Source organism: Odocoileus virginianus, chromosome 17 (assembly GCF_023699985.2).
Source record: "Odocoileus virginianus isolate 20LAN1187 ecotype Illinois chromosome 17, Ovbor_1.2, whole genome shotgun sequence".
NCBI classification, from domain to species: Eukaryota; Metazoa; Chordata; class Mammalia; order Artiodactyla; family Cervidae; genus Odocoileus; species Odocoileus virginianus.
This window is the reverse complement of record NC_069690.1, coordinates 46,334,592-46,357,193: the sequence shown is the minus strand read 5'-3', so window position 1 is coordinate 46,357,193 and position 22,602 is coordinate 46,334,592. Positions and strand designations below refer to the sequence as shown.

General features: G+C 45.8%; 1 protein-coding gene across 2 annotated transcripts in view; it reads right to left on the bottom strand.

Annotated features, from left to right (window-relative positions):
* Positions 1-22,602, bottom strand: part of RPTOR (regulatory associated protein of MTOR complex 1) — a 310,827-nt gene that overhangs the window by 108,618 nt on the left and 179,607 nt on the right. For both annotated transcript variants that reach the window (XM_020875726.2, XM_020875727.2), the window contains exon 7: positions 18,316-18,375. In XM_020875726.2, the coding sequence (XP_020731385.1) occupies positions 18,316-18,375 (60 nt within the window). The remainder of the gene's footprint in view (positions 1-18,315; positions 18,376-22,602) is intronic.

Below are 22,602 nucleotides of genomic sequence, written 5' to 3'. Positions count from 1 at the left end.
TAAGTGAGTATTAACTCTATAGAATATTAATAATGTATATGGAGATGATGATATATGGAGAGTTAAAATATATGACAATAATTGCACACATTTTGGGAAGTCAGGAAACGAAGTTAATTGTTCTAAGGTCCTTATATCACCTGAGAAGTGGTAAAGGCACTAATTTATATTAGACTTTAAGAAGCCAGGGATTGCCAAAATCATGGCCCACAGACCAAATCCAGTCAGTGGCCTATTTTTTGCATGGTCTGCAAGCTAATGACAAGCCTTATAATTTTAAAGGGTTGAAACAGAAGATAAAGAAGAATAAACAACAGAGACTCTGTCTCTGCTGTGTGGTGAAGTGTTCACTGCCTGGCCTTTAACAGAAAGCACACAGAGCCCACAGCTCTGGGTAGCCACTCCAGTGAGAAAAGAAACAGTTAACAAGCCAAAAGAAGGGGAGGAAGGGGTGGTAAAACTGCTAATCAATTCAAAAGATGGCACTGCAGAAGAAACAAAAGGAAGGTGGAAAAAAGAAATAGAAAAAACAAGCAAGAAACAGGATGGTAGATTTAAACTCAAAAATTTTTACAGTAACTATAAAAAGACTAGATATTTCAATTAAGGTGAACAATTTTTAGTCTAGATTTAAAAACAGAAGGAGATAAGTCCTGGGTGTTCATTGGAAGGACTGATGCTGAAGCTGAAACTCCAATACTTTGGCCACCTCATGCGAAGAGTTGACTCATTGGAAAAGACCCTGATGCTTGAAGGGATTGGGGGCAGGAGGAGAAGGGGACGACAGAGGATGAGATGGCTGGATGACATCACTGACTCGATGGGCATGAGTTTGAGTAAACTCCGGGAGTTTGTGATGGACAGGGAGGCCTGGCGTGCTGTGATTCATGGGGTTGCAAAGAGTCGGACACGACTGAGTGACTGAACTGAACTGAATTAAAAACAGAAAAAAATCAACTATACCCTGCTAAAAAGAGATATAATGTAAAATATAAAGCTACAGAACTATATATAAAGATACCTGCCTAAGTACACAAAAAATTTATATCTAACACAATTATGTACACACACATTATGTTTACATATGAAAAGACACATTGTACAAACACAAATCAACCAACAGTTGTATGGCTACGCTGTGTGTGTGTGTGTTAGTCACTCAATCATATCTGACTCTTTGCTACTCCATAGACTATAACCTGCTAGGATCCTCTGTCCATGGAATTCTTCAGGCAAGAGTACTGGAATGGATTGCCATTCCCTTCTCCAGGGGATTTTTCTGACTCAGGGATCAAACCTGGGTCTCCTGCATTGCAGGTAAATTCTTTACTGTCTGTCTGAGGCACCAGGGACACCCAAGGATACACTACAGTCCTACAAAGTGGACTTTATGGAAAAGGTATTACCAGAGATGAAGAGTGATATTTCTTAATGACAAAAGGTTCAGGTCATTCTACCAGGGAGCTGAAGTCAGTCATGGTTAATGTGTCCTTCTGTAGTTCTGAAGGCAAAGCCCATAGTCAAAATGGGAATAAGCATTTAAAGTAAAATGACAGTTCAGTTCAGTTCAGTTGCTCAGTCATGTTGACTCTTTGTGACCCCATGGACCGCAGCACACCAGGCCTCCCTGTCCATCACCAACTCCTGGAGTTTACTCAAACTCATGTCCATTGAGTCGGTGATGCCATCCAACCATCTCATCCTCTGTTGTCCCCTTCTCCTTCTGCCTTCAATCTTTCCCAGCATCAGGGCCTTTTTGCATCAGGCGACCAAAGTATTTGGAGTTTCAGCTTTAGCAACAGTCCTTTCAATGAATATTCAGGACTAATTTCCTTTAGGATGGACTAGGTGGATCTCCTTGCTGTCCAAGGGACTCTCAAGAGTCTTCTCCAACACCACAGTTCAAAAGCATCAGTTCTTCGGCACTCAGCTTTCTTTACAGCCCAACTCTCAGATCCATACACGACTACTGGAAAAACCATAGATTTGACTAGATGGACCTTTGCTGGCAAAGTAATGTCCCTGATTTTTAATATGCTGTCTAGGTTGGTCATAGCTTTTCTTCCAAGGTGCAAGTGTCTTTTAATTTCATGGCTGCAGTCACCATCTGCAGTGATTTTGGAGCCCCCCAAAATAAAGTCTGTCACTGTTTCCACTGTTTCCCCATCTATTTGCCATGAAGTGATGGGATCGGATGCCATGATCTTAGTTTTCTGAATGTTGAGCTTAAGCCAACTTTTTCACGCTCCTCTTTCACTTCCATCAAGAGGCTCTTTAGTTCTTCTTTGCTTTCTGCCTTAAGGGTGGTGTCATCTGCATGTCTGAGGTTATTGATATTTCTCCTGGCAATCTTGATTCCAGCTTGTGCTTCATCCAGTCCAGCATTTCTCATGATGTACTCTGCATGTAAGTTAAATAAGCAGGGTGAAAATATACAGTTTTGTTGTACTCCTGTCCCGATTTGGAACCAGTCTGTCGTTCCATGTCCAGTTCTAACTGTTGCTTCTTGAACTGCATACAGATTTCTCAGCAGGCAGGTTGGGTGGTCTGGTATTCCCATCTCTTTCAGAATTTTCCACAGTTTATTGTGATCCACACAGTCAAAGGCTTTGGCACAGTCAATAAAGCAAAAGTAGAATGTTTTTCTGGAACTTTTTTGCCTTTTCTATGATCCAATAGATGTTGGCAATTTGATCTCTGGTTCCTCTGCCTTTTCTAAATCCAGCTTGAACATCTGGAAGTTCACGATTCACGTACTGTTGAAGCCTGGCTTGGAGAATTTTGCTAGAATTACTTTGCTAGCGTGTGAGATAAGTGCAATTGTGCGGTAGTTTGAACATTCGTTGGCATTGCCTTTCTTTGGGATTGGAATGAAAACTGACCTTTTCCAGTTCTGTGGCCACGCTGAGTTTTCCAAAGTTGCTGGCATCTTGAGTGCAGTACTTTCACAGCATCATCTTCTAGGATTTGAAATAGCTCAACTGGAATTCCATCGCCTCCACTAGCTTTGTTCGTAGTGATGCTTCCTAAGGCCCACTTGATTTCGCATTCCAGGATGTCTGGCTCTAGGTGAGTGATCACATCATCATGATTATCTGGGTCATGAAGATCTTTTTTTGTATAGTTCTTCTGTGTATTCTTGCCACCTTTTCTTAATGTCTTCTTCTTCTGTTGGTTCCATACCATTTGTGCCCATCTTTGCATGAAAAGTTCCCTTGCTATCTGTAATTTTCTTGAGGCGATCTGTAGTCTTTCCCATTCTATTGCTTTCCTCTATTTCTTTGCATCGATCGCTGAACAGTATGAAAAGGCAAAAAGATAGGACACTGAAAGATGAACTCCCCTGGCTGGTAGGTGCCCAATATGCTACTGGAGATCAGTGGAGAACTAACTCCAGAAAGAATGAAGAGACGGAGCCAAAGCAAAATGACAATAAACTGTTAAAATCATTTCCTGAATAAGAAGAGAGGAGGAAGGTGAGGTATATGTATCAGCAACAGTAATTAAAAATGTGGCAGATTATAGGAAAGCATAACATGGTATTAGGCTGAGGGCAGAATTGTCATTTAGGATGACAGAAGAAAATTTTCACATATTAAGGTAAGGGTAAGTCATTCTAGCTTGTACATAATTTGGCCTGAAGTTTATGTTAACTAGAACGGCCTGTCTTATGACTTATTTATCATCCATTGTACATCTGCTTTAACCACTAAAAAAAAGAATGCATTATCCAGGGAATTCCCTGGAGGTCCAATGGTTAGGACTCTGCTTTCACTGCTGGGGCCAGGGTTCAATCCTGGGTCAGGGAAGTAAGATCCCATAAGCTGTATTGCTTGGCCAGGAAAAAAAACAACAACAATATCCAAAAGAATGTCCACTTTGTGCTAATCTATCTCTTCTGAAACCTTGAAGGGATGCAGCCCTGTCATGTTTGGTATATGTTCTTTGCTCTGATGAGATAAAAAAGCATGGTGCTGAAAACCATGGTTCTTCCAGACCAGTTCCTCAGAGCTAATAAGAAGCTGTCTCCTGGGCTATAGTCCTCAGTGTGACTTGGATAAAACTCTCTTCTATCCCTTATTATAGATTGCTTATTGATTATTTGCATCAACAGGGATTACTGATAGGAAAAGACGAGCTACCTATTAAGAACACTGACTACTCAAGGATGGACATTAGGGAGCTAGTACATCCACATCCTCAGGGAATGTAAGTGGCTTTCAGACTTTTTTGATCACAACTCCTAGTAAGAAATACATTTTGCATGGTCACCTGATACACACGTATAGATGATCATATGTGTAAATATACACATTCAAACAACAGGACCAGAGAACATTCATGTTGCTAGAAAAACAAGGATATTCTCTGTGCTTCTCTTTTTCTTAATGCAAGGCTGTGACCCACTAAACTGATTTTACAGACACTAATAAACCATGACCTGCAGTTTAAAAAAATGTTGACTTAAATGAAACTCTTGTTAATTTCTCCTGGAAGCTATTGGTTCAGGTTATCAAAATGGCTTGATGGTGAACATGGGATCTGAGAGATGTAAGAGATTAGAAAATTACATAATTCAACCTCTGAATAAGCTGACTGGTATTTTTTAAAACACACAGAGGCAGCTTGTTTCCTAATGATTTTTTAAAAATCTGCACTGAGCCCTTAAATTGAATGGTTTATGTGTGCAGCGCTGCTGTCCCTCACATCCCTTTCCTTCTGCCTTTTAACAGCTCCCACAGAACAGAAGCCTGCCAATCTTTACTTGTGAAGCAAATGGAGAAAAATGTATCTTAAAATTCTAGGGGGAGAGGAGTGATGATTTCTAAGGCTCGGTGGTAAGCAGGAGTTATTAATACAACAGTGCAGAATTTATTACACAATGATAAACTATTGCCTATTTCTGGAGCCACAGACAATAGCAGCACCAGTACTGGCACAAGTTCCTCTGGAGGCTGCAAAAAAAAACTCACAGAGACCCGGGTCAAAGAGAAGAAAGGAGCAGCTTCTCACGTGCTTACTGAACATGTTTATGACACCAGGAGAACAGGTTCTTTCTATTAAAGAGTACAGTGACAAATCTGAACCTAATTTTATTTTTTGAAGCATTCCCTGAAAGAGTGGCTTTTCTTTGGTTTTCTGGATGTCAAGGTTGACTTACAGACCAACCCTTTCTTGAGAGTTACAGGCCCAGGAGTCAAGCAGACGTCTCCTCCAAGCAGAGTTCGCTGAAAAGCTGCTAAAAAGGCTGTAACATTCAGAAAAGGCAGCTTCTAAAATGAGGGGGGTTGGGGGTGAAATCCAGACAAGCCCCAGGGAGCAGCCCTCTTTGGTCCAGAGGGGCAGGGAGCACTTTCTTCCTGAGATGCTCCCCTGCCTCCTGGCTTTGCTCTCCAGGCGCCCCTCCTTGAACAGACTGAGACACCCTCCTAAGGCAGCTTCTCTATAAAGGAGGTGGGAGGAGAGGAGGGGGAGGGTGGAACTGGCCTCCTCAGCAGCAGACCTGGATGTAAGACCTCCAGGTGTTTCACAGAAATTGATCCTGACCTTTCTAGTCCATGAAGAGCCTGGAATGCCAGGGTTACTCTATACTTAGTGCTGAGAAGGACTGCCGGCAGCCTTGCTGGAAATTCTGTCTCTTCCTGTCAATTGGTTCAAACACCGCAGATAGAACAGCTTTCAAATACAATCAGATTGTGTTTGCTATTCTTCATCTTCCAGGATAACTCTCCTCTGAGGTTTTCCTGGCAGGGTTGCATTAAACAGACGTGAGCTCTCCTCCTCCCAGGTACCTGGGAGTCTGGGCCACAGTGACCAGTTACTCCTCCTACACCGTAGATGTCCCCTCATCTTTCCTTGCCCTTGGAGACCAGACACCTAGATGCACAAAATGCAGGCCACCTCCTTTGTAAGACCTTTCCTGATATATACCCAACCAAAATATACCCTTCCTTCCTCTCCACATGCACACAAGAACTTGCAGAATGTTGAGACCCTTCAGTGTACACACAGCACGGAGCCGAGGGAGTGGAGTCAGAGGCAGGGCTGTGAACCCTCCAGGCTCTGCGGCTTCTCACTGTGTGACTTTAGGTAGGTTACCTAACTTCTCTGAGACTCAGTCACTTCATCTGTAATACCTAGTCCCACAGGAACTAGAAAAGTAGAGTAAGTTAACAACCTAACAAGTTAGCACCAAACCTGCTACACAGTAAGGGCTCATAAAATATAGCTGCTCCTATTTATTTGCTGGGCTTTCCTAGGTGACACAGTCGTAAAGAATCCGCCTGCCAATGCAGGAGACAAGGGTTTGATCTCTGGGTTGGGAAGATCCTCTGGAAAAGGAAATGGCAACCCCCTCTGTTCTTGTCTGGGAAATCTCACGGACAGAGGAGCCTGGTGGGTTATATAGTCCATGGGGGTCACAAAGAGTCAGACACAACTTAGCGACTAAACAACAACTTATTTGCCATTAAAACAAAACCCCTATAAGTTCTGAAACAAATCAGAAATGTTGGAAGTGCCTAAATACAGTCAACCCCTAAGTTTAATATAATAAACATGATAATTTTACGAGAACCTAAGTAATTACATGGAGCACATTTTCACTTTTGTGAACTCTCATTTTTCCTTTCTTTCCCTTAATAAACAGGTAGATTTTTTCCCCACTTGGAAGTCATCTGTTTCTTGCTTTTCCCAGAATCACAAAAACTGCTGCCTCGGTCTGAGGTCTTACATGTTGCTTGCCCCCTTGCACATCGCCTTACCCCCACTGCCCTCGCTCCACCTGGTGTGCCGTCCCCACTGCCCATCTTGTCTTGGGGGTTCTGACCACGGGGCAGCTCTTCGTGATACCAAGACTGCTTTTCCTGAAGCTCCTGCCAGGCAGCTCTGACGCTGGCACTTCTTGATACCAAATAGATACGTGTAATTTACCTGAATCTCATGGCTTTTCCATTATCAAAAGCAGTTATCTGTCATTCCAGAGCCTTCTCTGCTCCAGGCTAAATGTCCCAGTTCCTTAAAGTGCTTCTCACCTGGCCGCCCACTCCACGTCCCACCCTGTCCCTTCAGGGTCTATCACCTCCCTTCTCTAGACTTTTCTGGTTTTTGAGCAGTCATTTTAAGAAGTTGACCCAAATTAAATTCAGTTTACTAAAATGCTGACTTTTTCCATATCAGATTTTTCAAATCCCATACTTGTACATGTGATTTCTGGGGACTACTGTGAGATCTATATACATAATTCTGATTATCTGCATTTCATTCCTCAGCCTGTCAAGACCTTTTTATATTCTAGTACTGGGTCCACCTTAAAATTTTCTCTTATTAACAAATTCTTAGTTGTGCTCTCATTATTTCTAGTAACAGTATTATCATGGTTGATCTGAATTTCTGAAAACTTTTTGCATCATTTTGCTCTACTATCTATGGTTAATTATTAGAAGCATCCTTGTTGAAGCAGAAGACTGGTGCCGACATGAAGAATGTGCAAAGGTCAGGTGAGTTGTTGCTGCTGTCACATCTAAACAGGCTCCTACTACCTGGAGCAGAAGGAGAATTCTGACAGCGATTCTGGTCGTAAAAGGCAATGTGTTACAGCTCTAAGATACCATACACAGCACACCAAAGTGACCTGGTACATAATTCAAGGAAATAATCTTAAAGATCTTGCAAGAAGACCAGCTGACCACCTTCTTCAGGTAAGATCAGAGACAGCCCTCCTTGTGGCTTTCCAGTTATACCCATTCTCCGTCTGACAAACACAGCATGTCCACCAGGCTTTGTACCACCATCCGCTTTGGTGCAACGCTGTGGTTAACAGAGTTACGGAGCAAAGCATGGCCTGTGTTCCTTGTCACTGAACCAAATACTGCCTCCTCTGTGAAGCCCAGCCCATGGGTCCTCTTTCATTAAGCTGGCCCTGGAATCTCCAGCTTGCCGAGGCTCTTTCCTTTGCTATCCACTCACAGGCCTTCACTGACTGCCCCCTACACACTGTCCACACAGGAGGGGAGGTAAAACTCTTACTGAGTATCCAGTCCAATCTCTTAGCTCTAAGAGGCTTGCGGGCTACTGAGCTCAGGCCTTCCTTGTTAAAGGTTCTACAGATATGAACCTGAGCCCCCCAGTCAGTTCCTAAGCTCTAGAGGACACATCATCTCATATACTATTAGTCTTACATCATCAACCCCCCAGCACCTGGCATGTTACACACTGCCGGCACTTCAACACCTGCCGGTGGATGGCACGAGAGAGTAAATGTCACTGCATACCCATACAACCCAGCAACTACAATCGGAAATGGTCTAGCTCCACTTCCAATTAAGGTACTAACCAAGCTTTTAAGTGATCAGTTCCCCTATGTGATGTAGGGAATTGAGTCAGACCCTAAGGGGCCATCTTGAAACCACTAAGTGCGTTAATTTTAAAAACTAGACCGATGGATAGGGAGGCCTGGACTGCTGCGGTTCATGGGGTCGCAAAGAATTGGACACGACTGAGCAACTGAACTGAACTGAGACCGATGAATACCATTCCAGGGCTGCACCTGGAGCACACTGGCTCCCGGTTGGGACTCTCTCCCCTGCTTCGCCTGGCTGGCTCTTTCTGGCCAGGTGGATCACTCTCCAGACATCTCTCCTAGCTGCTCAATCAGAGAAGCACCAGTCACTATGTTATAGCTTCCTTTGTAACTGCATATTTTTTAAATTTATGCCTTCATGTTTCCTTCTCCCAATAAGAATGCAAGGCCACACACCAATCCTTTGTTGAATCAATGAATGAGCAGCCCAAGAGAGATATGTCTGATTCTGGATGTTTTTAAGCCTGGAATCTCAGAATGTGTGTGTTTATGTGTGGGCACCTGTTCAGTTGGATTGGACTCTTTGTGACCCCATGGACTGAAGCCCGCCAGGCTCCTCTGTCCATGGAATTTTCCAAGCAAGAATACTGGAGTGGGTTGCCATGTCCTTCTCCAGGGGATCTGCCTGACCTAGGGATCGAACCCACATCTCTTGCATCTCCTGCATTGGCAAGCAGGTTCTTTACCAGCTGAGCCACCAGGGAAGCAGAATCTCAGATGCCCTTCTCGAAAGCAGACATCTCATGTGTGACTCATTGGCTTCTAGTTCAGATGATGTGCTCAGATCAGAGTGGGCGAGTGTTGTCTCTGGAAAGAAAACCCGGTGCAGTCACCAGGCGGCGTGGTGGTCGGAGCAGGCAGGAGCCGGCTCTGCCACTTACTGAACAAGTTGCTCAATCTCCTTTTATCATGGTTTCCAGGGTTTGAAACGGAGATGGTGCCAGCAGTCACGCCCTGGACTGGTAGGGACAGCTGGACATCTGGGGCATGCCAAGGCCCATGCCAACATGGTGATAGCAGGGTTCCAAGTCCTGCACTGAGAGACAGGCATAGGGACCACTGCTTGATGCAGCTGGCCTCCTCCTTCCCTGCCCAATGAAACGGCACCCACTGCCGGGCTGTGAGGGAGAGGACCGTGGTGTAGAGCTGGACCTGAACAAGCTCTCGGAGACAGGTCGGCAAGTAGACCAAGAAAGGAGGGAGACAGGGCAAGCTTCAGTAGGGATGGAAGTGAGGTGAGGCACTGACTCGGCCTCATCTCCTCCGTCGCGGGCCTGCTGTGCTAAGTGTCTCTGGAGCACCAACAAGCCTCAGGAGACAAAGTCGCCACAAGGAAGGCCAATCTCCGAGAGACTGGAGGCACACGCTGCGCCCCCGCTGACTTTCCCCTCTCACCGCCTGACACCCGCCTTCCATTAAGAAAAGCCACCCACACCGCCATCTGTATCCCCGGATCTTGGGGATGACGCATTCTTTACAGACTCGCAGACACATTTTCCTCAGGACACCAGGAGGGCGCCCAGGGCATCAGGAGATGAAATGAGTGCCACAGATGCTGAAATGCCCCGAGTGGCGCTTTGCAGCCTTTGTTTGGATGAAGAGAGGCCAGGATTCAGTCCCACAGAGAAGGAAATGGATGCTCTCTGGGCGGTGAGCAGGCACCCCATGGAGGTCCTAGGAACCTCTCTTGCTCCCTGGGCAGCTCATCTACAACTTCCTCCCAGACAAGCCTCCTTCCTGCTAGCTGATCAGCACAGGCCACGGGGACCATATGGGGTGTGGGGATCCGCCCCCCTTCCCCTGCTGACCTGAGCAGGATTGTAGCGACAGGCAGAAAAGCCGGGTCCAGTCCAGCCACTCGCCCCAGAGGTGGCGCTCCAAGGCCAGGTTGATCAATGCCTGACTGACACCTGCTCGTGGGGCTGGGAGGACCCGTGACTCTTCCTTCACAGTGTTCCCACATTTCCGCCAATTACTCACATTCTCTCCCCTTGCGCCGTCTCTTGGGGATTTGTTTTCCCCACTTCATTTCCAAATTAGCTGCCAGTGAATCATTACTCATCTTCTCAGTGACTGGCAGGCATTAATGAATTACTGATTTTCACCTTTAACCAGCCTATACAATATATTTATGTTGGAAAGAAAGGTACTTTTTGAATTAAGACTGGTATCTTTTGATAGTTTTCCTTTCAAACATAATACATGCGTACAATTCTGGCTTGACAGTGGAGTAAATTCTGATCACAGCTACTGAGCCTGGGGTGGCAGGCACGGGCTGCCACCAGGCTGAGTCCCTCTGCTCACGCCAGCCCCATGGGATGCCACTTCCCTTCCTGCTGTGATGCTGGGACAGACCACCCAGCATGGCCTGGACAGACACTGGGCTGGCTAGTTGCCTGCCCAGAGTCTCAGTCTCTTTGGAATGTGGACAATAATAGCACCTCCCTTCAAAAGGCTCCAGGAATGAATAGAGACTGAATATATGTAATGCCCTTAACACAGTACCTGGTACATAGCAGGTGACCAATAAATATCACCTATTCTTGTTCTTCTTAATTCTCAACTAAAGAATCATTGGGTTACCCTATATTCTCAAGCCACAATTCGTGTATTTTGTAAATTGGAGTATAATTACAATGTTGTGTTAGTTTCTGCTGCACAACGAAATGAATTAGTTATATGTATACATACATCCCCTCCCTCTCTCCCCCTCCCTCTCATCCCACCCCTCTAGGTCATCACAGAGCACCAAGCTGAGCTTCCTGTGCTTTATAGCAGGTGCCCACTAGCTACCTGTTTTACACACAGTAGTGGATTTATGTCAATCTTAATCTCCCAATTTGTCCCAGCCTCTCCTTCCTCCTGTGACCTCTCCCTCACTGTACATGCAGGACTCATGAGACCAGGATTCTTAAGATGGAGACCATAGTTAAGTCAAAAGAAATTGCTTGCAGTTTCAAAGCGAAAATCAAGCCCCAAATCCAAGCTTATCTTCAGCCACTGCTTCTGGACTAAACAGGGGCTAAATTGCTATTCAAGGTTCTGAGGAAGCAGGACACAGCAAGTCATTTTATTCAAGACAGTGGATTGTTAGCTATTTAAAATATGCTGTTTACACAATAGATGTTAATTATGAATAATTTTTTGGTGTCCTCTGTGCCTCCAGTGATCAGAATACTAACTAACAGCCTCATGGAATAGCTTCCTCATCTTTCTGATTCCCCAGAGCTTTCTGAGTACCCTAATATTTCTAGCACTGTTTAAGTGTTTCATTACTTTGTTTCGGGGCTGAAAAATGTCCCTTAATTTCCAAGCATGGATCTTATTGCCAGTCTCTCAAAGGATTCAGAATATAAATATGTACTGCAGTGGCAACATGCCTATTCATCAGGCTGCTACATTCTCATAGATAATTAGAAATCGGGAGATTTCTCAGAGAAGGTTCACTATAATTTACTTCCAGACACAGCAGCTTAATTAGAAAACAAATTCCTTCCCTAGCTTTAAAGATTGCTAAATAATTATAACACACACACACCACCCATGTCTCCTTCTCTGGTCTGGTGCTGAGACTCTAAACAACACATTTTGCACATCTGACAAAGGTGGCCGAGGCTGGGAAGGGGTTAAGCCCTGATATCCTGGGGAACCTTATGCTGAGCTGCTGCACAGAGGCAGCTGTTTGAAACAAACCACATTTATCAAAGAATTACCGTACAGCAATTCAGAAGTGTGAAACTTTTCAATCAATTTCTCCAATGATGGCAAAGAGGAAGGTGATGACAGGATCGGGCTGCATTTCTGATCGTTTAGGGGCAGCCAGGGAAGGTGCTGGAAGATGGCTGGAAACACAGGTCATGCAGGCAAAGCCCAGTGCCACCTTCAAGCCCCCACACCTGACGCTCCTGACCCTGAGACTCTCAGGGCTCCTTGGATGGGGCCGCCAGTCGTGCAGCATGCAGGGCAAGATTCCCTCTCTAGCTCATGCTAACATTAAGAGCCTGCTCCTATCCTAAGGAGTGGTGGCCCTGGAGACCAGGGTACACACAAGCTGCTCGCAGGGGAAGGAGTGGCAGGTGAGGCCGGGGGGCTCAGGCCACGTGCCCGCCACCCCGGTCCAGGCAGGCCAGGCCTTGGCGTGGCTACTCACTCAGCTGTGTCAGGACCATCCCTCACACATGCAGAGCCGACACCACCCGGGGAAGGAAAGGGGTGGGCAGAGGACTAGATGGACATTACTCTTATTTTCTGCAGGTCATTAAACTTGAGGGAGGGAAACAAAACTCAACAACACAACCCGGTGTCCTTCTGGTTTTGTTTCATCTCTGTGTTGTGACCTGTCACTCTAGTCAGGTGGTACGGTGACCAGCGTCACCCTCACACTTAGGGGTGATGGAGAGGTTCTCAAGTTCAAGAATTTCCATGTGGTGAGCTGAAATCAGAGATTCACACTGGATGCAAAATGCCTTAAGACACTCGCAAAACCAGCAACATGTCAGTGGCAGCCCTGCCAACCCTCCGCTGACGTGTCTCCAGGAGCCCCAACACGGGTTTATCCCACCTTCCACGCAGGAAACACTCTCCCCACAGCAATGCCTTTTTAGGTGCTTCCTTGTTGATGGAGTTTCGTCTTCTCCCCCACCAATCGACAGTGCTTAGGATTTCATTAGCAATAATGAGCTGCTGAAGAATAAATGAAACAGGACCAAGGAATTGAGCAAAAAAGCCAATTTCTGTTAGATCCTATAATTGTAACTAAGCACGAGTTACAGCCTGCCAATTAACCTAGACCCACAAACGAGATGCACTGGAAGTCCTCATGAGGTTCTCACTTCATCCCCTAAAGGCTCCACCAGCTCAGAGGGCAGGGTGAGCCTCTTGGGAAGAAGTGCCCACGACACCCTGTTGGACGTCCCTTGCACCTCTTTAGGTAAGTCACGGGCCTCGTCCCAAAGGCAGGAGGGCTTGTGCAGAGGATGGGTATCCAGTGGACAAAGTGTGCTTGATACGGCAAGAATGGCCATCCAAGGAGGACACTGCAAATGAAATGGAGGCAAGGGGTAAAGCAGTTTTGGACAGCCTGGCCTGTGGCAGCGGTGCAAGCACTCAGCACAGTGAGCAAGGAATCACTGCACAGGATAGCTCCCGCACGAACCTGCTTCATCCACGGGCAGATAAACATCACAATGAGTTATGATCCTGACGGAACCCCAAGTGGCCCTAGCACATAAGAGTGGAGACCAAACACAGCCCCAGAGATGCAGACGCCGAGAGCCTGCTGCATCCAAGAGCTGCGTATTTTGACCGGAAGTCTCCAGAAAATGATGATAGGTGAAAATAATGAGACATCTTCCCCAGGAAGGTTCTCTGAGTACAGAAACCTTGGCAGCCTAGAAGACTACTGAACACAGACGTTCTGTGTTTCTTTCTAACCTTGTAACTTCAAGGTCACACCTACTTCTTGACAATGTTTCTTCTTATGGACTGTAAGGATAGTTGGGGGGAAAGTCTAAAAATTAAAACAACAGAATAACATTAAAAAATATTTATTTATGGCTGAGCTGGGTCTTCATTGCTGTCTGGGCTTTTCTCTAGTTGCAGCAAATGGGGGTTACTTTCTAGTTGCGGTGGCTTCTCTTGTTGCACAGCACAGGCTCCAGGTGCTAGGACTTCTGTAGTTGTGGCACGTTGGCTCAGCAGTTTCAGCACACAGGCGTAATTTCTCCAAGGCACATGGGGTCTTCCCAGATCAGGGATTGAACCTGTGTATCCTGTATTGGTAGGCGGATTCTTTACCACTGAGCCACCAGGGAAGCCCCCAGAATAGCATTTTAAATGGAAAATCTCTCCAAGAAAGCTACAGAAATTAAGAACTTGTATCTACTCAGAAACAGATCTCACAGTGGTACTGGCTGGGAATCCTGCGGAGCTATACATCTGGATTTTTTTCTAGTGCCATATAACTAAAGCCTGTAGCTTGTCCTGGCATAAAAAATAAACATAATTCAACCCCGCACATTCACCCTAACTGCAGCCAGGCTACAAGGGGAGTAGCCACATAGCTCTTCCTATTGGAAATGATGACATGTATGGGTCTCACCTGAACTGTATGTTTGCTAAGTTGTATTCCGAGAACAATGACTCAGACCCAAACCGTTGTACCTTGAAAAGTTATTCACAACAAAGAGGTTCTGAGGTTTCTAAAATACCTTATTCTTACTCATTTTTTGTCACCACCATCACAAGCCACTCAGGTGAAGCTCCATTTGGGAAGCAAGTGTGGTTCATTTTGGATGCTCGTAGCCTGTCCCAATTAATCTGGACAACAAGCTTTTCTAAAATGCAAACTTGTCTGGTATGGGAATGATCTCTTTTTAAACTGCACTATTAGACTTGTTTACACAATTTTCCAAAAGTTGTGTGGAGGCATTCACCCAATGGTGGCTGGGGCTAGTGTATGAAAGACACTCTCCCTGTGAACCATCCCCTCCCACCCCAGTCTTTATCAGAAATCCAATGGCTTCAGAAATGCTAAGTAGTATTAACCATTATTCTCAGTGCAGTTTCAGGAAAGTGGTGAGAGAACAGAAGTATTTGTGGGGGTGAGCTGATGCCCAAAGAGCCTCAGTCCGCCCTGGAAGATGGTGACAAATGCAGGGTGAGAGGTGTGCGCCCAGTGAGTATGACTCCTGAGGGTGAGGCTGGCCATGCCTGTCTGTCTGTAGTCTTTCCACCATCCCCTTTCCCTGCCCCCATTCCCACTCAGAGTGCTATTAATGATGTTTTTCTTTTTAAATCAAGACACACAGACACCCAATTTTTCACATTTCACCAACGTTGTAGCACTGCCTGGGACAGGAGAGGGGTTGACGGAGAAGAGGACACTGTAAGCCAACCTTCAAAGGGCCACCAGAAGTCACACTCACCAGCTGAGAAAGTCACTTAGCACTGGGGAGGGTTGAGTCAACACTGGGTGTTTTTTTGGGAACACGGGCGGCTACAAACTGAAGTCGTGATTTACGAAAATTGCACTTGATAAAAAAAAATACTAAAATCTTATCATATATAGGAGTCGTCTGCTTCTATTTTTCAATCCTCATTAGCCAGTTTAAGTTGTGAGTAAAGGTTTCTCCCCAACCTCAAACCCTCTCCGGTAAAATATTTCTTGTACATTTTTTTGTTTTAGTGAGTTTCGAGATATCTTCATATATTCTGGATAGAAGTCCTTTGTCAGCTATATGATTCGCAAATATTTTCCCCCAAGTCTGCAGCTTGTCTTTTCTCTCTCTTAGCAGTGTCTTCCAGAGAGTAAACATTTTAAATTTTGATGAAGTTCAATTTGCCAATTTTTTTCTTTTGTGGATCATGCTTAGGGTGTCAAATGCTGTGCACACTTTAAGTCTGAGAATGTGACAAGATGAGAGCTGGCTGTTCAGACACCAAAGTCTGGAAGAGCGAGGGCCTGTGTATAGGAAAGGCTACAGAGAGATGTCCAGACACCTGGCTACCAGGCTGGCCTGACACCACCAGGTTCAGAACTGTCTGAACAGGCCACCAGAAGTCACCTCGCTAGGAAAGAAGGTAACTCTATCACAGCTTCAATGGTTTATCTGAGAATTACATGTCTATGGTGATCTGTGGTACAGGCGATGGAGGCTCTGGCACTCAGAAATGGGGGAGAAGTAAAGACCCACAGACAGAGCACAGCAGCGCTGGTGAACGAGCTCTAACAGAACAGCTTCCAAACTCTGAAATCTCGTCAGGGAACTGGACCAAACAGGCCAGATGACCAGGCTGATCCAACCCTTTCTTATTTTTCAGCTTCTCTCCATGTGATGTTTGTTTCTCAATGGCTGCCTTGTTTGTCCAGCACTTGTAAATGGTTTTCTCGGTCTTAGTCCTTACTGGAGGTGAAGCTGGCTTAGAACAGGGAAGAGCAGTTCCCCTGAGAGGAGGGACCCTGATCAGGTCCTCTGTCTCTAGAAGTGAGTTGTGTGAGTGTGACCAGGACAGGGCAATCGTGGAGGCTGATTAACAGAGCACTCAGCACCCAGCTGCCCAGCCCCCTGCTTCCTGACCACACTGACCCCTGGAGCACGGGCCACCCAGCAAAGACGGGAACAGGGACACAAGACCACCAACGCGCTCTCCCCACCATGTAACCCTGAGAGCACCAGAGCTCCGATGTGGAGAAAATCAGCAGCTGCACCTGCCCAGAGCAGCACGACTTTGAAAAGAAGCACGGATGCACTCTGAACTACACACTGGGAGGAGAGAGCCAGACCTGAACCCTCCCTGAGCCCTGTGACCATGACACAGTGAGGTCTGTGGTCCCTGCCCTGGCCGAGCCAGTACAGCCAGCGCCCCGAACACCACTCTGCTGGTACCAATCCCAACCTTAACTCCCGCTGCCTCCCTCTCAGCCTGCAGGGCCCATCTATCAGCGCCTCCCTGCACCCAGCCTCGGCAGCACTGCCTTTCCAGCAATGACTTTGAAATCTCCTCAACTGCGGGTCAGTGGAAACTAAGACCCACTCTAAGCAGAAGGACCACAGGCCTTCCTGTTTGTCCTGCTGGCACTGATCAATGTCACGCTAATTCTTTCTTGTCACAATATCCCATTTTGCTTGTGGACAAAAGCATCCTGAAGTAAACGCAGTGGCCAGTCACATGATTTCCTTAGACATTCATCCAAAATTTAATGAAAGGAATTATACTCAATGAATTGTTTGCAGGTATCCTAATTATATTTTGTTGGTTCTTTCTTTTCAATTTATTTGTACCTATATTTTACATATCTATATTCTTATAAAAAAACAAGATGGAAAAAAATCAGTTCCTTATCATTGCTCCTCCCTGCTTCTTGCTCCAAGTTCCACTTTCCTACCCAGAGTGGAGTGCAAATATTTTATTTCATGTCTTGTTGATATGTATTCACACACAGAGATATGCACTGTTCGGCAGCCCATGGTGGGTGTCATGTCAGTCTCTTAACAACAGGCCACTCCCTGTTGATGCAAGTGTAGCCACCACACTCTGTATTCTCCCGTGGGGAATGCATGTGATTGATTCCACAGTGCCCTTACGGCAGGTGTTCAGGCATAATATTCTTGTGCATTTCCCCTGACACACAGGCAAGTTGTCTTCCAGGAGAGAAACCTAGAAGATTTGCTTTTTCTACCTGAGGTTAATAATTAAAATCAGGTCTTTCTGCTTTACCACACGATTGTGTACATCAAGACTTAGGGAACAGTTTGTGTGTTAATTCTAGAAGAAATGGGGTTCACAGCAGAAGCGTTAGGAACTACCTAGGTGAATCGGGATGAATGAAATGAACATGCAAACAAATAAACATAAAATGCAGGTCAAGTTTAGAGCTGTGAGATGGTGTACTGACCCAAAGAGGCTCATGACAGGAGCAGACAAGCAGGCCCCAGGACCTGGAAGGACAAGCAGAGGCCAAGCAACCACCGCACATCATGAAGGACCCCTCTTGCCGGGACCACCACACCTGCCTTAGATAGAACATAAAACTGGGTTTACATTCCCCCCTGAGTAGGGGGAATGGAAGGTTGCAGAGCGTGAAAGGGAAAGTTGAGGAACATGGGGAAGATGCTAAGCTATGATCTGACTGTTGCAGTTGAGGAGCAGAGTGATCTCTATGTGCAGTGACTGGTCTGTATGTGTAACGATATATTCGTTTTTGCTTTGGTTCAGTGTCAAGAGTATTTTTAAATGTTCAAAAGGATTTAGCTTGTACTCTTTTCCTTTTAATATGGCTCAAATTTAGCTTGTCCTATGTAACAATCACAAACAAGGCCTTAATCAGAGAACAAAAGAACACATGAAAGGGAAACATCTGTGCTGACAAGAAGTACTTCTGAGAACCGAGAGTGAAAAATGGAGACTCCCCTTCACACCAGAAGCCACAGTAGCGTAAAAATCTGACTTACTTTTCTATCAAATCCAGTGTGACTCCAGGCACCAGACTAACGCATTTCTGCATGCAGAACCTGCAGAGAAAGAGAAGACAGTGAATCCCAGCAACGGGATATGTGACGGGAGAATACAACAGTCCCAGAGAAAAAGCAACGGGAGGAAGGGGGCCATGGGGATCGCCACAGTGAAAAGGTAAACCCAGATTTTCTTAATTCTGTCAGCTCTTAGGTTTATGAAGAAAATCTCCCTGCAGCCTCTCAAAGGGGCAGGAACACTGGGCTGCAACTGGAGGTCTTCAGTGGAAGGAGAGAAACAAGTCTGCGGGTGGTGAGGCAGAGCCCCACTGTGGGGGGCTCGGGGTGGGTCCTCGTGAGTCACGGACAGAAAGCTTCCACCCAGATGATGGAACAGGCTCCACTTTTCCATTTTTCCTTCTTAAGCAAGTAAACCTGGAGAGAGTGATGGAAGGATCAGTGAACCACCCCCAGGCACACAAAAGAAATTTGTGGGAGAAGACAAAGAAAAGTGAATTCAATTTTATCATTTTAATTATCACAAAATCATAGGAGCTGTGAGACGTAATCTTTGCTGCAGAGCCATCCTGGAGGGCTGGGCGGGGTGGGGGTGGGGTGGGAACTGGGACTGGGGGACTGGCCAGGCGTCATCTAATTTGTGTGCACTGACAGGAGGTCGAAGACCATCTCTTCCTTCCTATCAGGGCTATTGGCATGCGGCAGGACAGAATCAATGGTCATGAAGAGTGAAAAAGCAACTTAGCATTGGTCATAGGAGAAATGTAAAACATTTAATTCATCTGCTTTAAAAATTAAGAACAAATAACCCCCTCTATGAAAAGAGCAGCAGGCACAGAGCAAATACACCCACAAAACCCATTTCCGCATCACTAGATGGATGTGAGACGTGGAGGAAGGTTGGAGAAAGTCAGTGTGCTCATGGGAGGGGATGAATACAAGGACCAGGCCACATTCAGGGCACATGGAGTGAGAGGTGTACAGGACGAGGGAGAACGACAAGGAGATAGAGATCCAGAGATTGGAAGACAACAGACAAGGCCAAGACGACAGCATCTGGTGTGCAACTGGCTCCTGACATGTGGCCCTCCAGCTGGGATGGGGGAACCCTGAGCACCCAGCCCTGCCAGGCTCACGGCCTCAGCAAGCAACACTTTGCTCAGCCACAGAGGAAGTTACATTCCTGGCTGTGACCGAGCTGGCCGGTGCTCTCCATTTACAAAGCAGCAGAAACACGAATGAGACAGAGCCTGTCTCCCTCGGGGACAAGTGGCTGGGCTGCCCAGATGCTCCACCGGGCCAGTCAGTCCATCTGGACAAATCCTCCTGTTTCCTTCCCTGTCGGTGAGCTCTGCCCGCCCGCTCCCACACATCACTACAACCGTCCACAGGCAGTTCTGACAGTGGCTCCATGTGAATCAGGATCTTTCCGTGGATGGAAACGGTCTACAGGAAATGCACTTTCCAGTCCAATTCTGAGGCCTATGCAAACAGGACTGCTCTGTCGTTTTTTTTTTCTCTGTAACACGCTTACTGATTGGACCTCGGCATTCCTATAATGACAGAATAGTCTGTACCAGACTAATCCTTTTGTCAATAACAACAGTAAGCTCTGGATAAAATATAAAAAGCAACCACTTGAAAGCATCAAAGAGCAAACAAATACAGGCAGAAAGGGAAGGTATGACCCTTACAACAAGAGTAACCACACAAGGTCCACCTCAACCAGTTTTTCCCACACATGCTCCCTAATTCACAAAGCATCAGGGACACAGCTCAACTGGAAGGAGGTCAGAACCCCAGAGCTTCGGGGGAAGTCTTAGGAAGGAGCCAAATTCAGCGAGCAAGCTCTCCTGGGATCCTGGGCTGGCCTGGGCACGGCACAGGCATGGGACCAGACCCCAAGGAGCCCCAGGGACATAAGAGCTGAAGGGCACTGAGCAGAGGTTTCCATACCTGCTCCCCAGAAGATGTGCACACAGAGAGGGAGAGCCAGTGCCACATTAGGGGGCTATGAACACCTGGGGCTTTCCACTGTGGGGTGCGGCCTGAGTTACAACCATGGTTCAGGATACAGAGCTGCACCCCGCAAACTAGGAAAGTCAAAGATGACCAATCCTATAGCTGAGAGACCACAAGGTCAATTAAACCATCTACAAGAACAGCTAAACCAGAGGAAGTTAGCAGAATCCAGACTTTCTCAGTGTCTCATTCACAATGGAAAGTATTCTAACCTAAAATCAAGAGAAAAATAGTTAATAAAACTAGATTCATTGTTGACCACATTTTTTATTTAGACTTTATAAAAATAACTTATTAACTGGGAAATAAGTATTATCATAAATCTGCTGGAAATATAAAGTTAAGGAAATTAAAAATAGGGACACTATGCAACTTTAAAATATGCACAATATGGTATGAGCAGCATGGATGAACCAGTGACTGATAGTCCACAAAACTGTACATCAGCCTGTATTCATTCCCTTTGCACCAGAACTACATCAGGCAAAATCAGAGACAATAAAAATGGCTTGACAATTCCACAAAGCTGGATATTCGTAATTATAACAATAAACACAACAGCTGGCAGTCATTTAGTGCTGACTACTTTGTGCTGGTTGCTGGAGCTCATCAACAGGCTGGGCCACTCTTGACTCCTCTCTGTCCGACTCGCCCTCTCTGAACTGCGGGGAAGTTACACAGCACCTGACCACTGCTCACCACCTGCCTGCTGACCCTCCAGGCCAGGGTTTCTCAGTCGGCACTAAGGACACTGGGGCCAGATCTTTCTTTGCTGTGGGGGTGGCATCCTAGCCTCTACCCATGAGATGTCAGCAGCACCCCCATCCCAATTGTGACAACCATTAGGTCTCCTGACGCTGCCTAATGTGCTTCACCTCCTTGAGGACACAGCCCCAGACCAGGCCCCAGCATCCCCCACATTTTCCAGAATAGTCTCTCTGCTTCCTATTTTGCCTGTGCTCCCTACTTCTCTCCCAGGAATTCTCTACCAGGCAGCCAGAGCGAGCCTTTTATGAGGAAATATGGGGATAAATCATTTCCTCTTGACCCTCCAGAAGCATCTTGCCATGCAGGATGAAATGCAGGGTGCTTGCCTAGCCTCCCAAGGCCCTGCCCTGGGCTTCCAGTCACTGTTCTGACTTCACTTACTCATTCTCACTCTGCTTATCCAGTTCCAGTCACCCTGACACACTTTCTCCTCCTTCCATCTGCCAGGCACAGCCCCACCTCAGGGCCTTTGCACAGGTTGCTCCCTCTTGCCCCAGATAACTGGAAGGTTTACCCTTTTGTTTTACTCGGATTTCTTCTACCTTCCCTGACCAGCCTAAGAAAACAGCACCTTCATTCTCTACTCGTGTACCGTGCTTTTTATAAACAGCATTTCTTGCTACCTTATTATATATTTCTGACTGCTTGTCTTTATCATAGAAGATAAGCTCGCTGAGGACAAGGACTTCTTCTATTTTGTTCATCAGTGTGTTGCCAGTACTTAGAAGGGCGCCCTAACATATAGTTCTGATACTCCATAAATGTGTCAACAAGTGAATATGGTATAAGATTGATTCCTAATATGTCATATATCTTTTTTTCCTGTCACTCTTGCAAGTGATTGGCTTCAAGATTTTTATGAAGAACAAATTAATGGATGCTAAAAAGAAAACTCAACTCTGTAACTTTGTAAACTGTCATATGACTGCTGGATGCTATTTGTTTCTGAGAATGGAAATATACTAAATTTTTTTCCAATTAGAAAAATCCCAAACATTTATCACAAAAATTAAAAGTACAGAAAATTACAAGTAAAAATTACCCCCACATCTAAGATAACTATTAACACTTTCGTATCTACCTCTTACAGAAAACTGAACCATGCTGATTTATTTTGTGCTGGGATAAAATAAAATCAGTCCCTGGAATAGCCCAAACAATACAGATGATGGAAAAGTGGAGTTGGTCCTGCAGCCCAATCCTACTTCCGACTGCCCCTCTGCATCCAGACTGTGCCCAGCACACGTGTACAACCAATATCTACACTTGGGTTTTGTTCAGCTTTTGTTTCTTACCATAAGAGAATTTGCCATACACACTACAGCTTTCCCCTCACCCCCAGTATTTTCTAACGTTCAACAAAGTTGAAAGAATTTTAGAGTTAAGCACCTGGATCCCACCACCTAGGCTCCACCATCAGCATTTGATTACATTTGCTTTACCACATTTCTGCTTCTCCATCCATCAGTGCATCTCCTT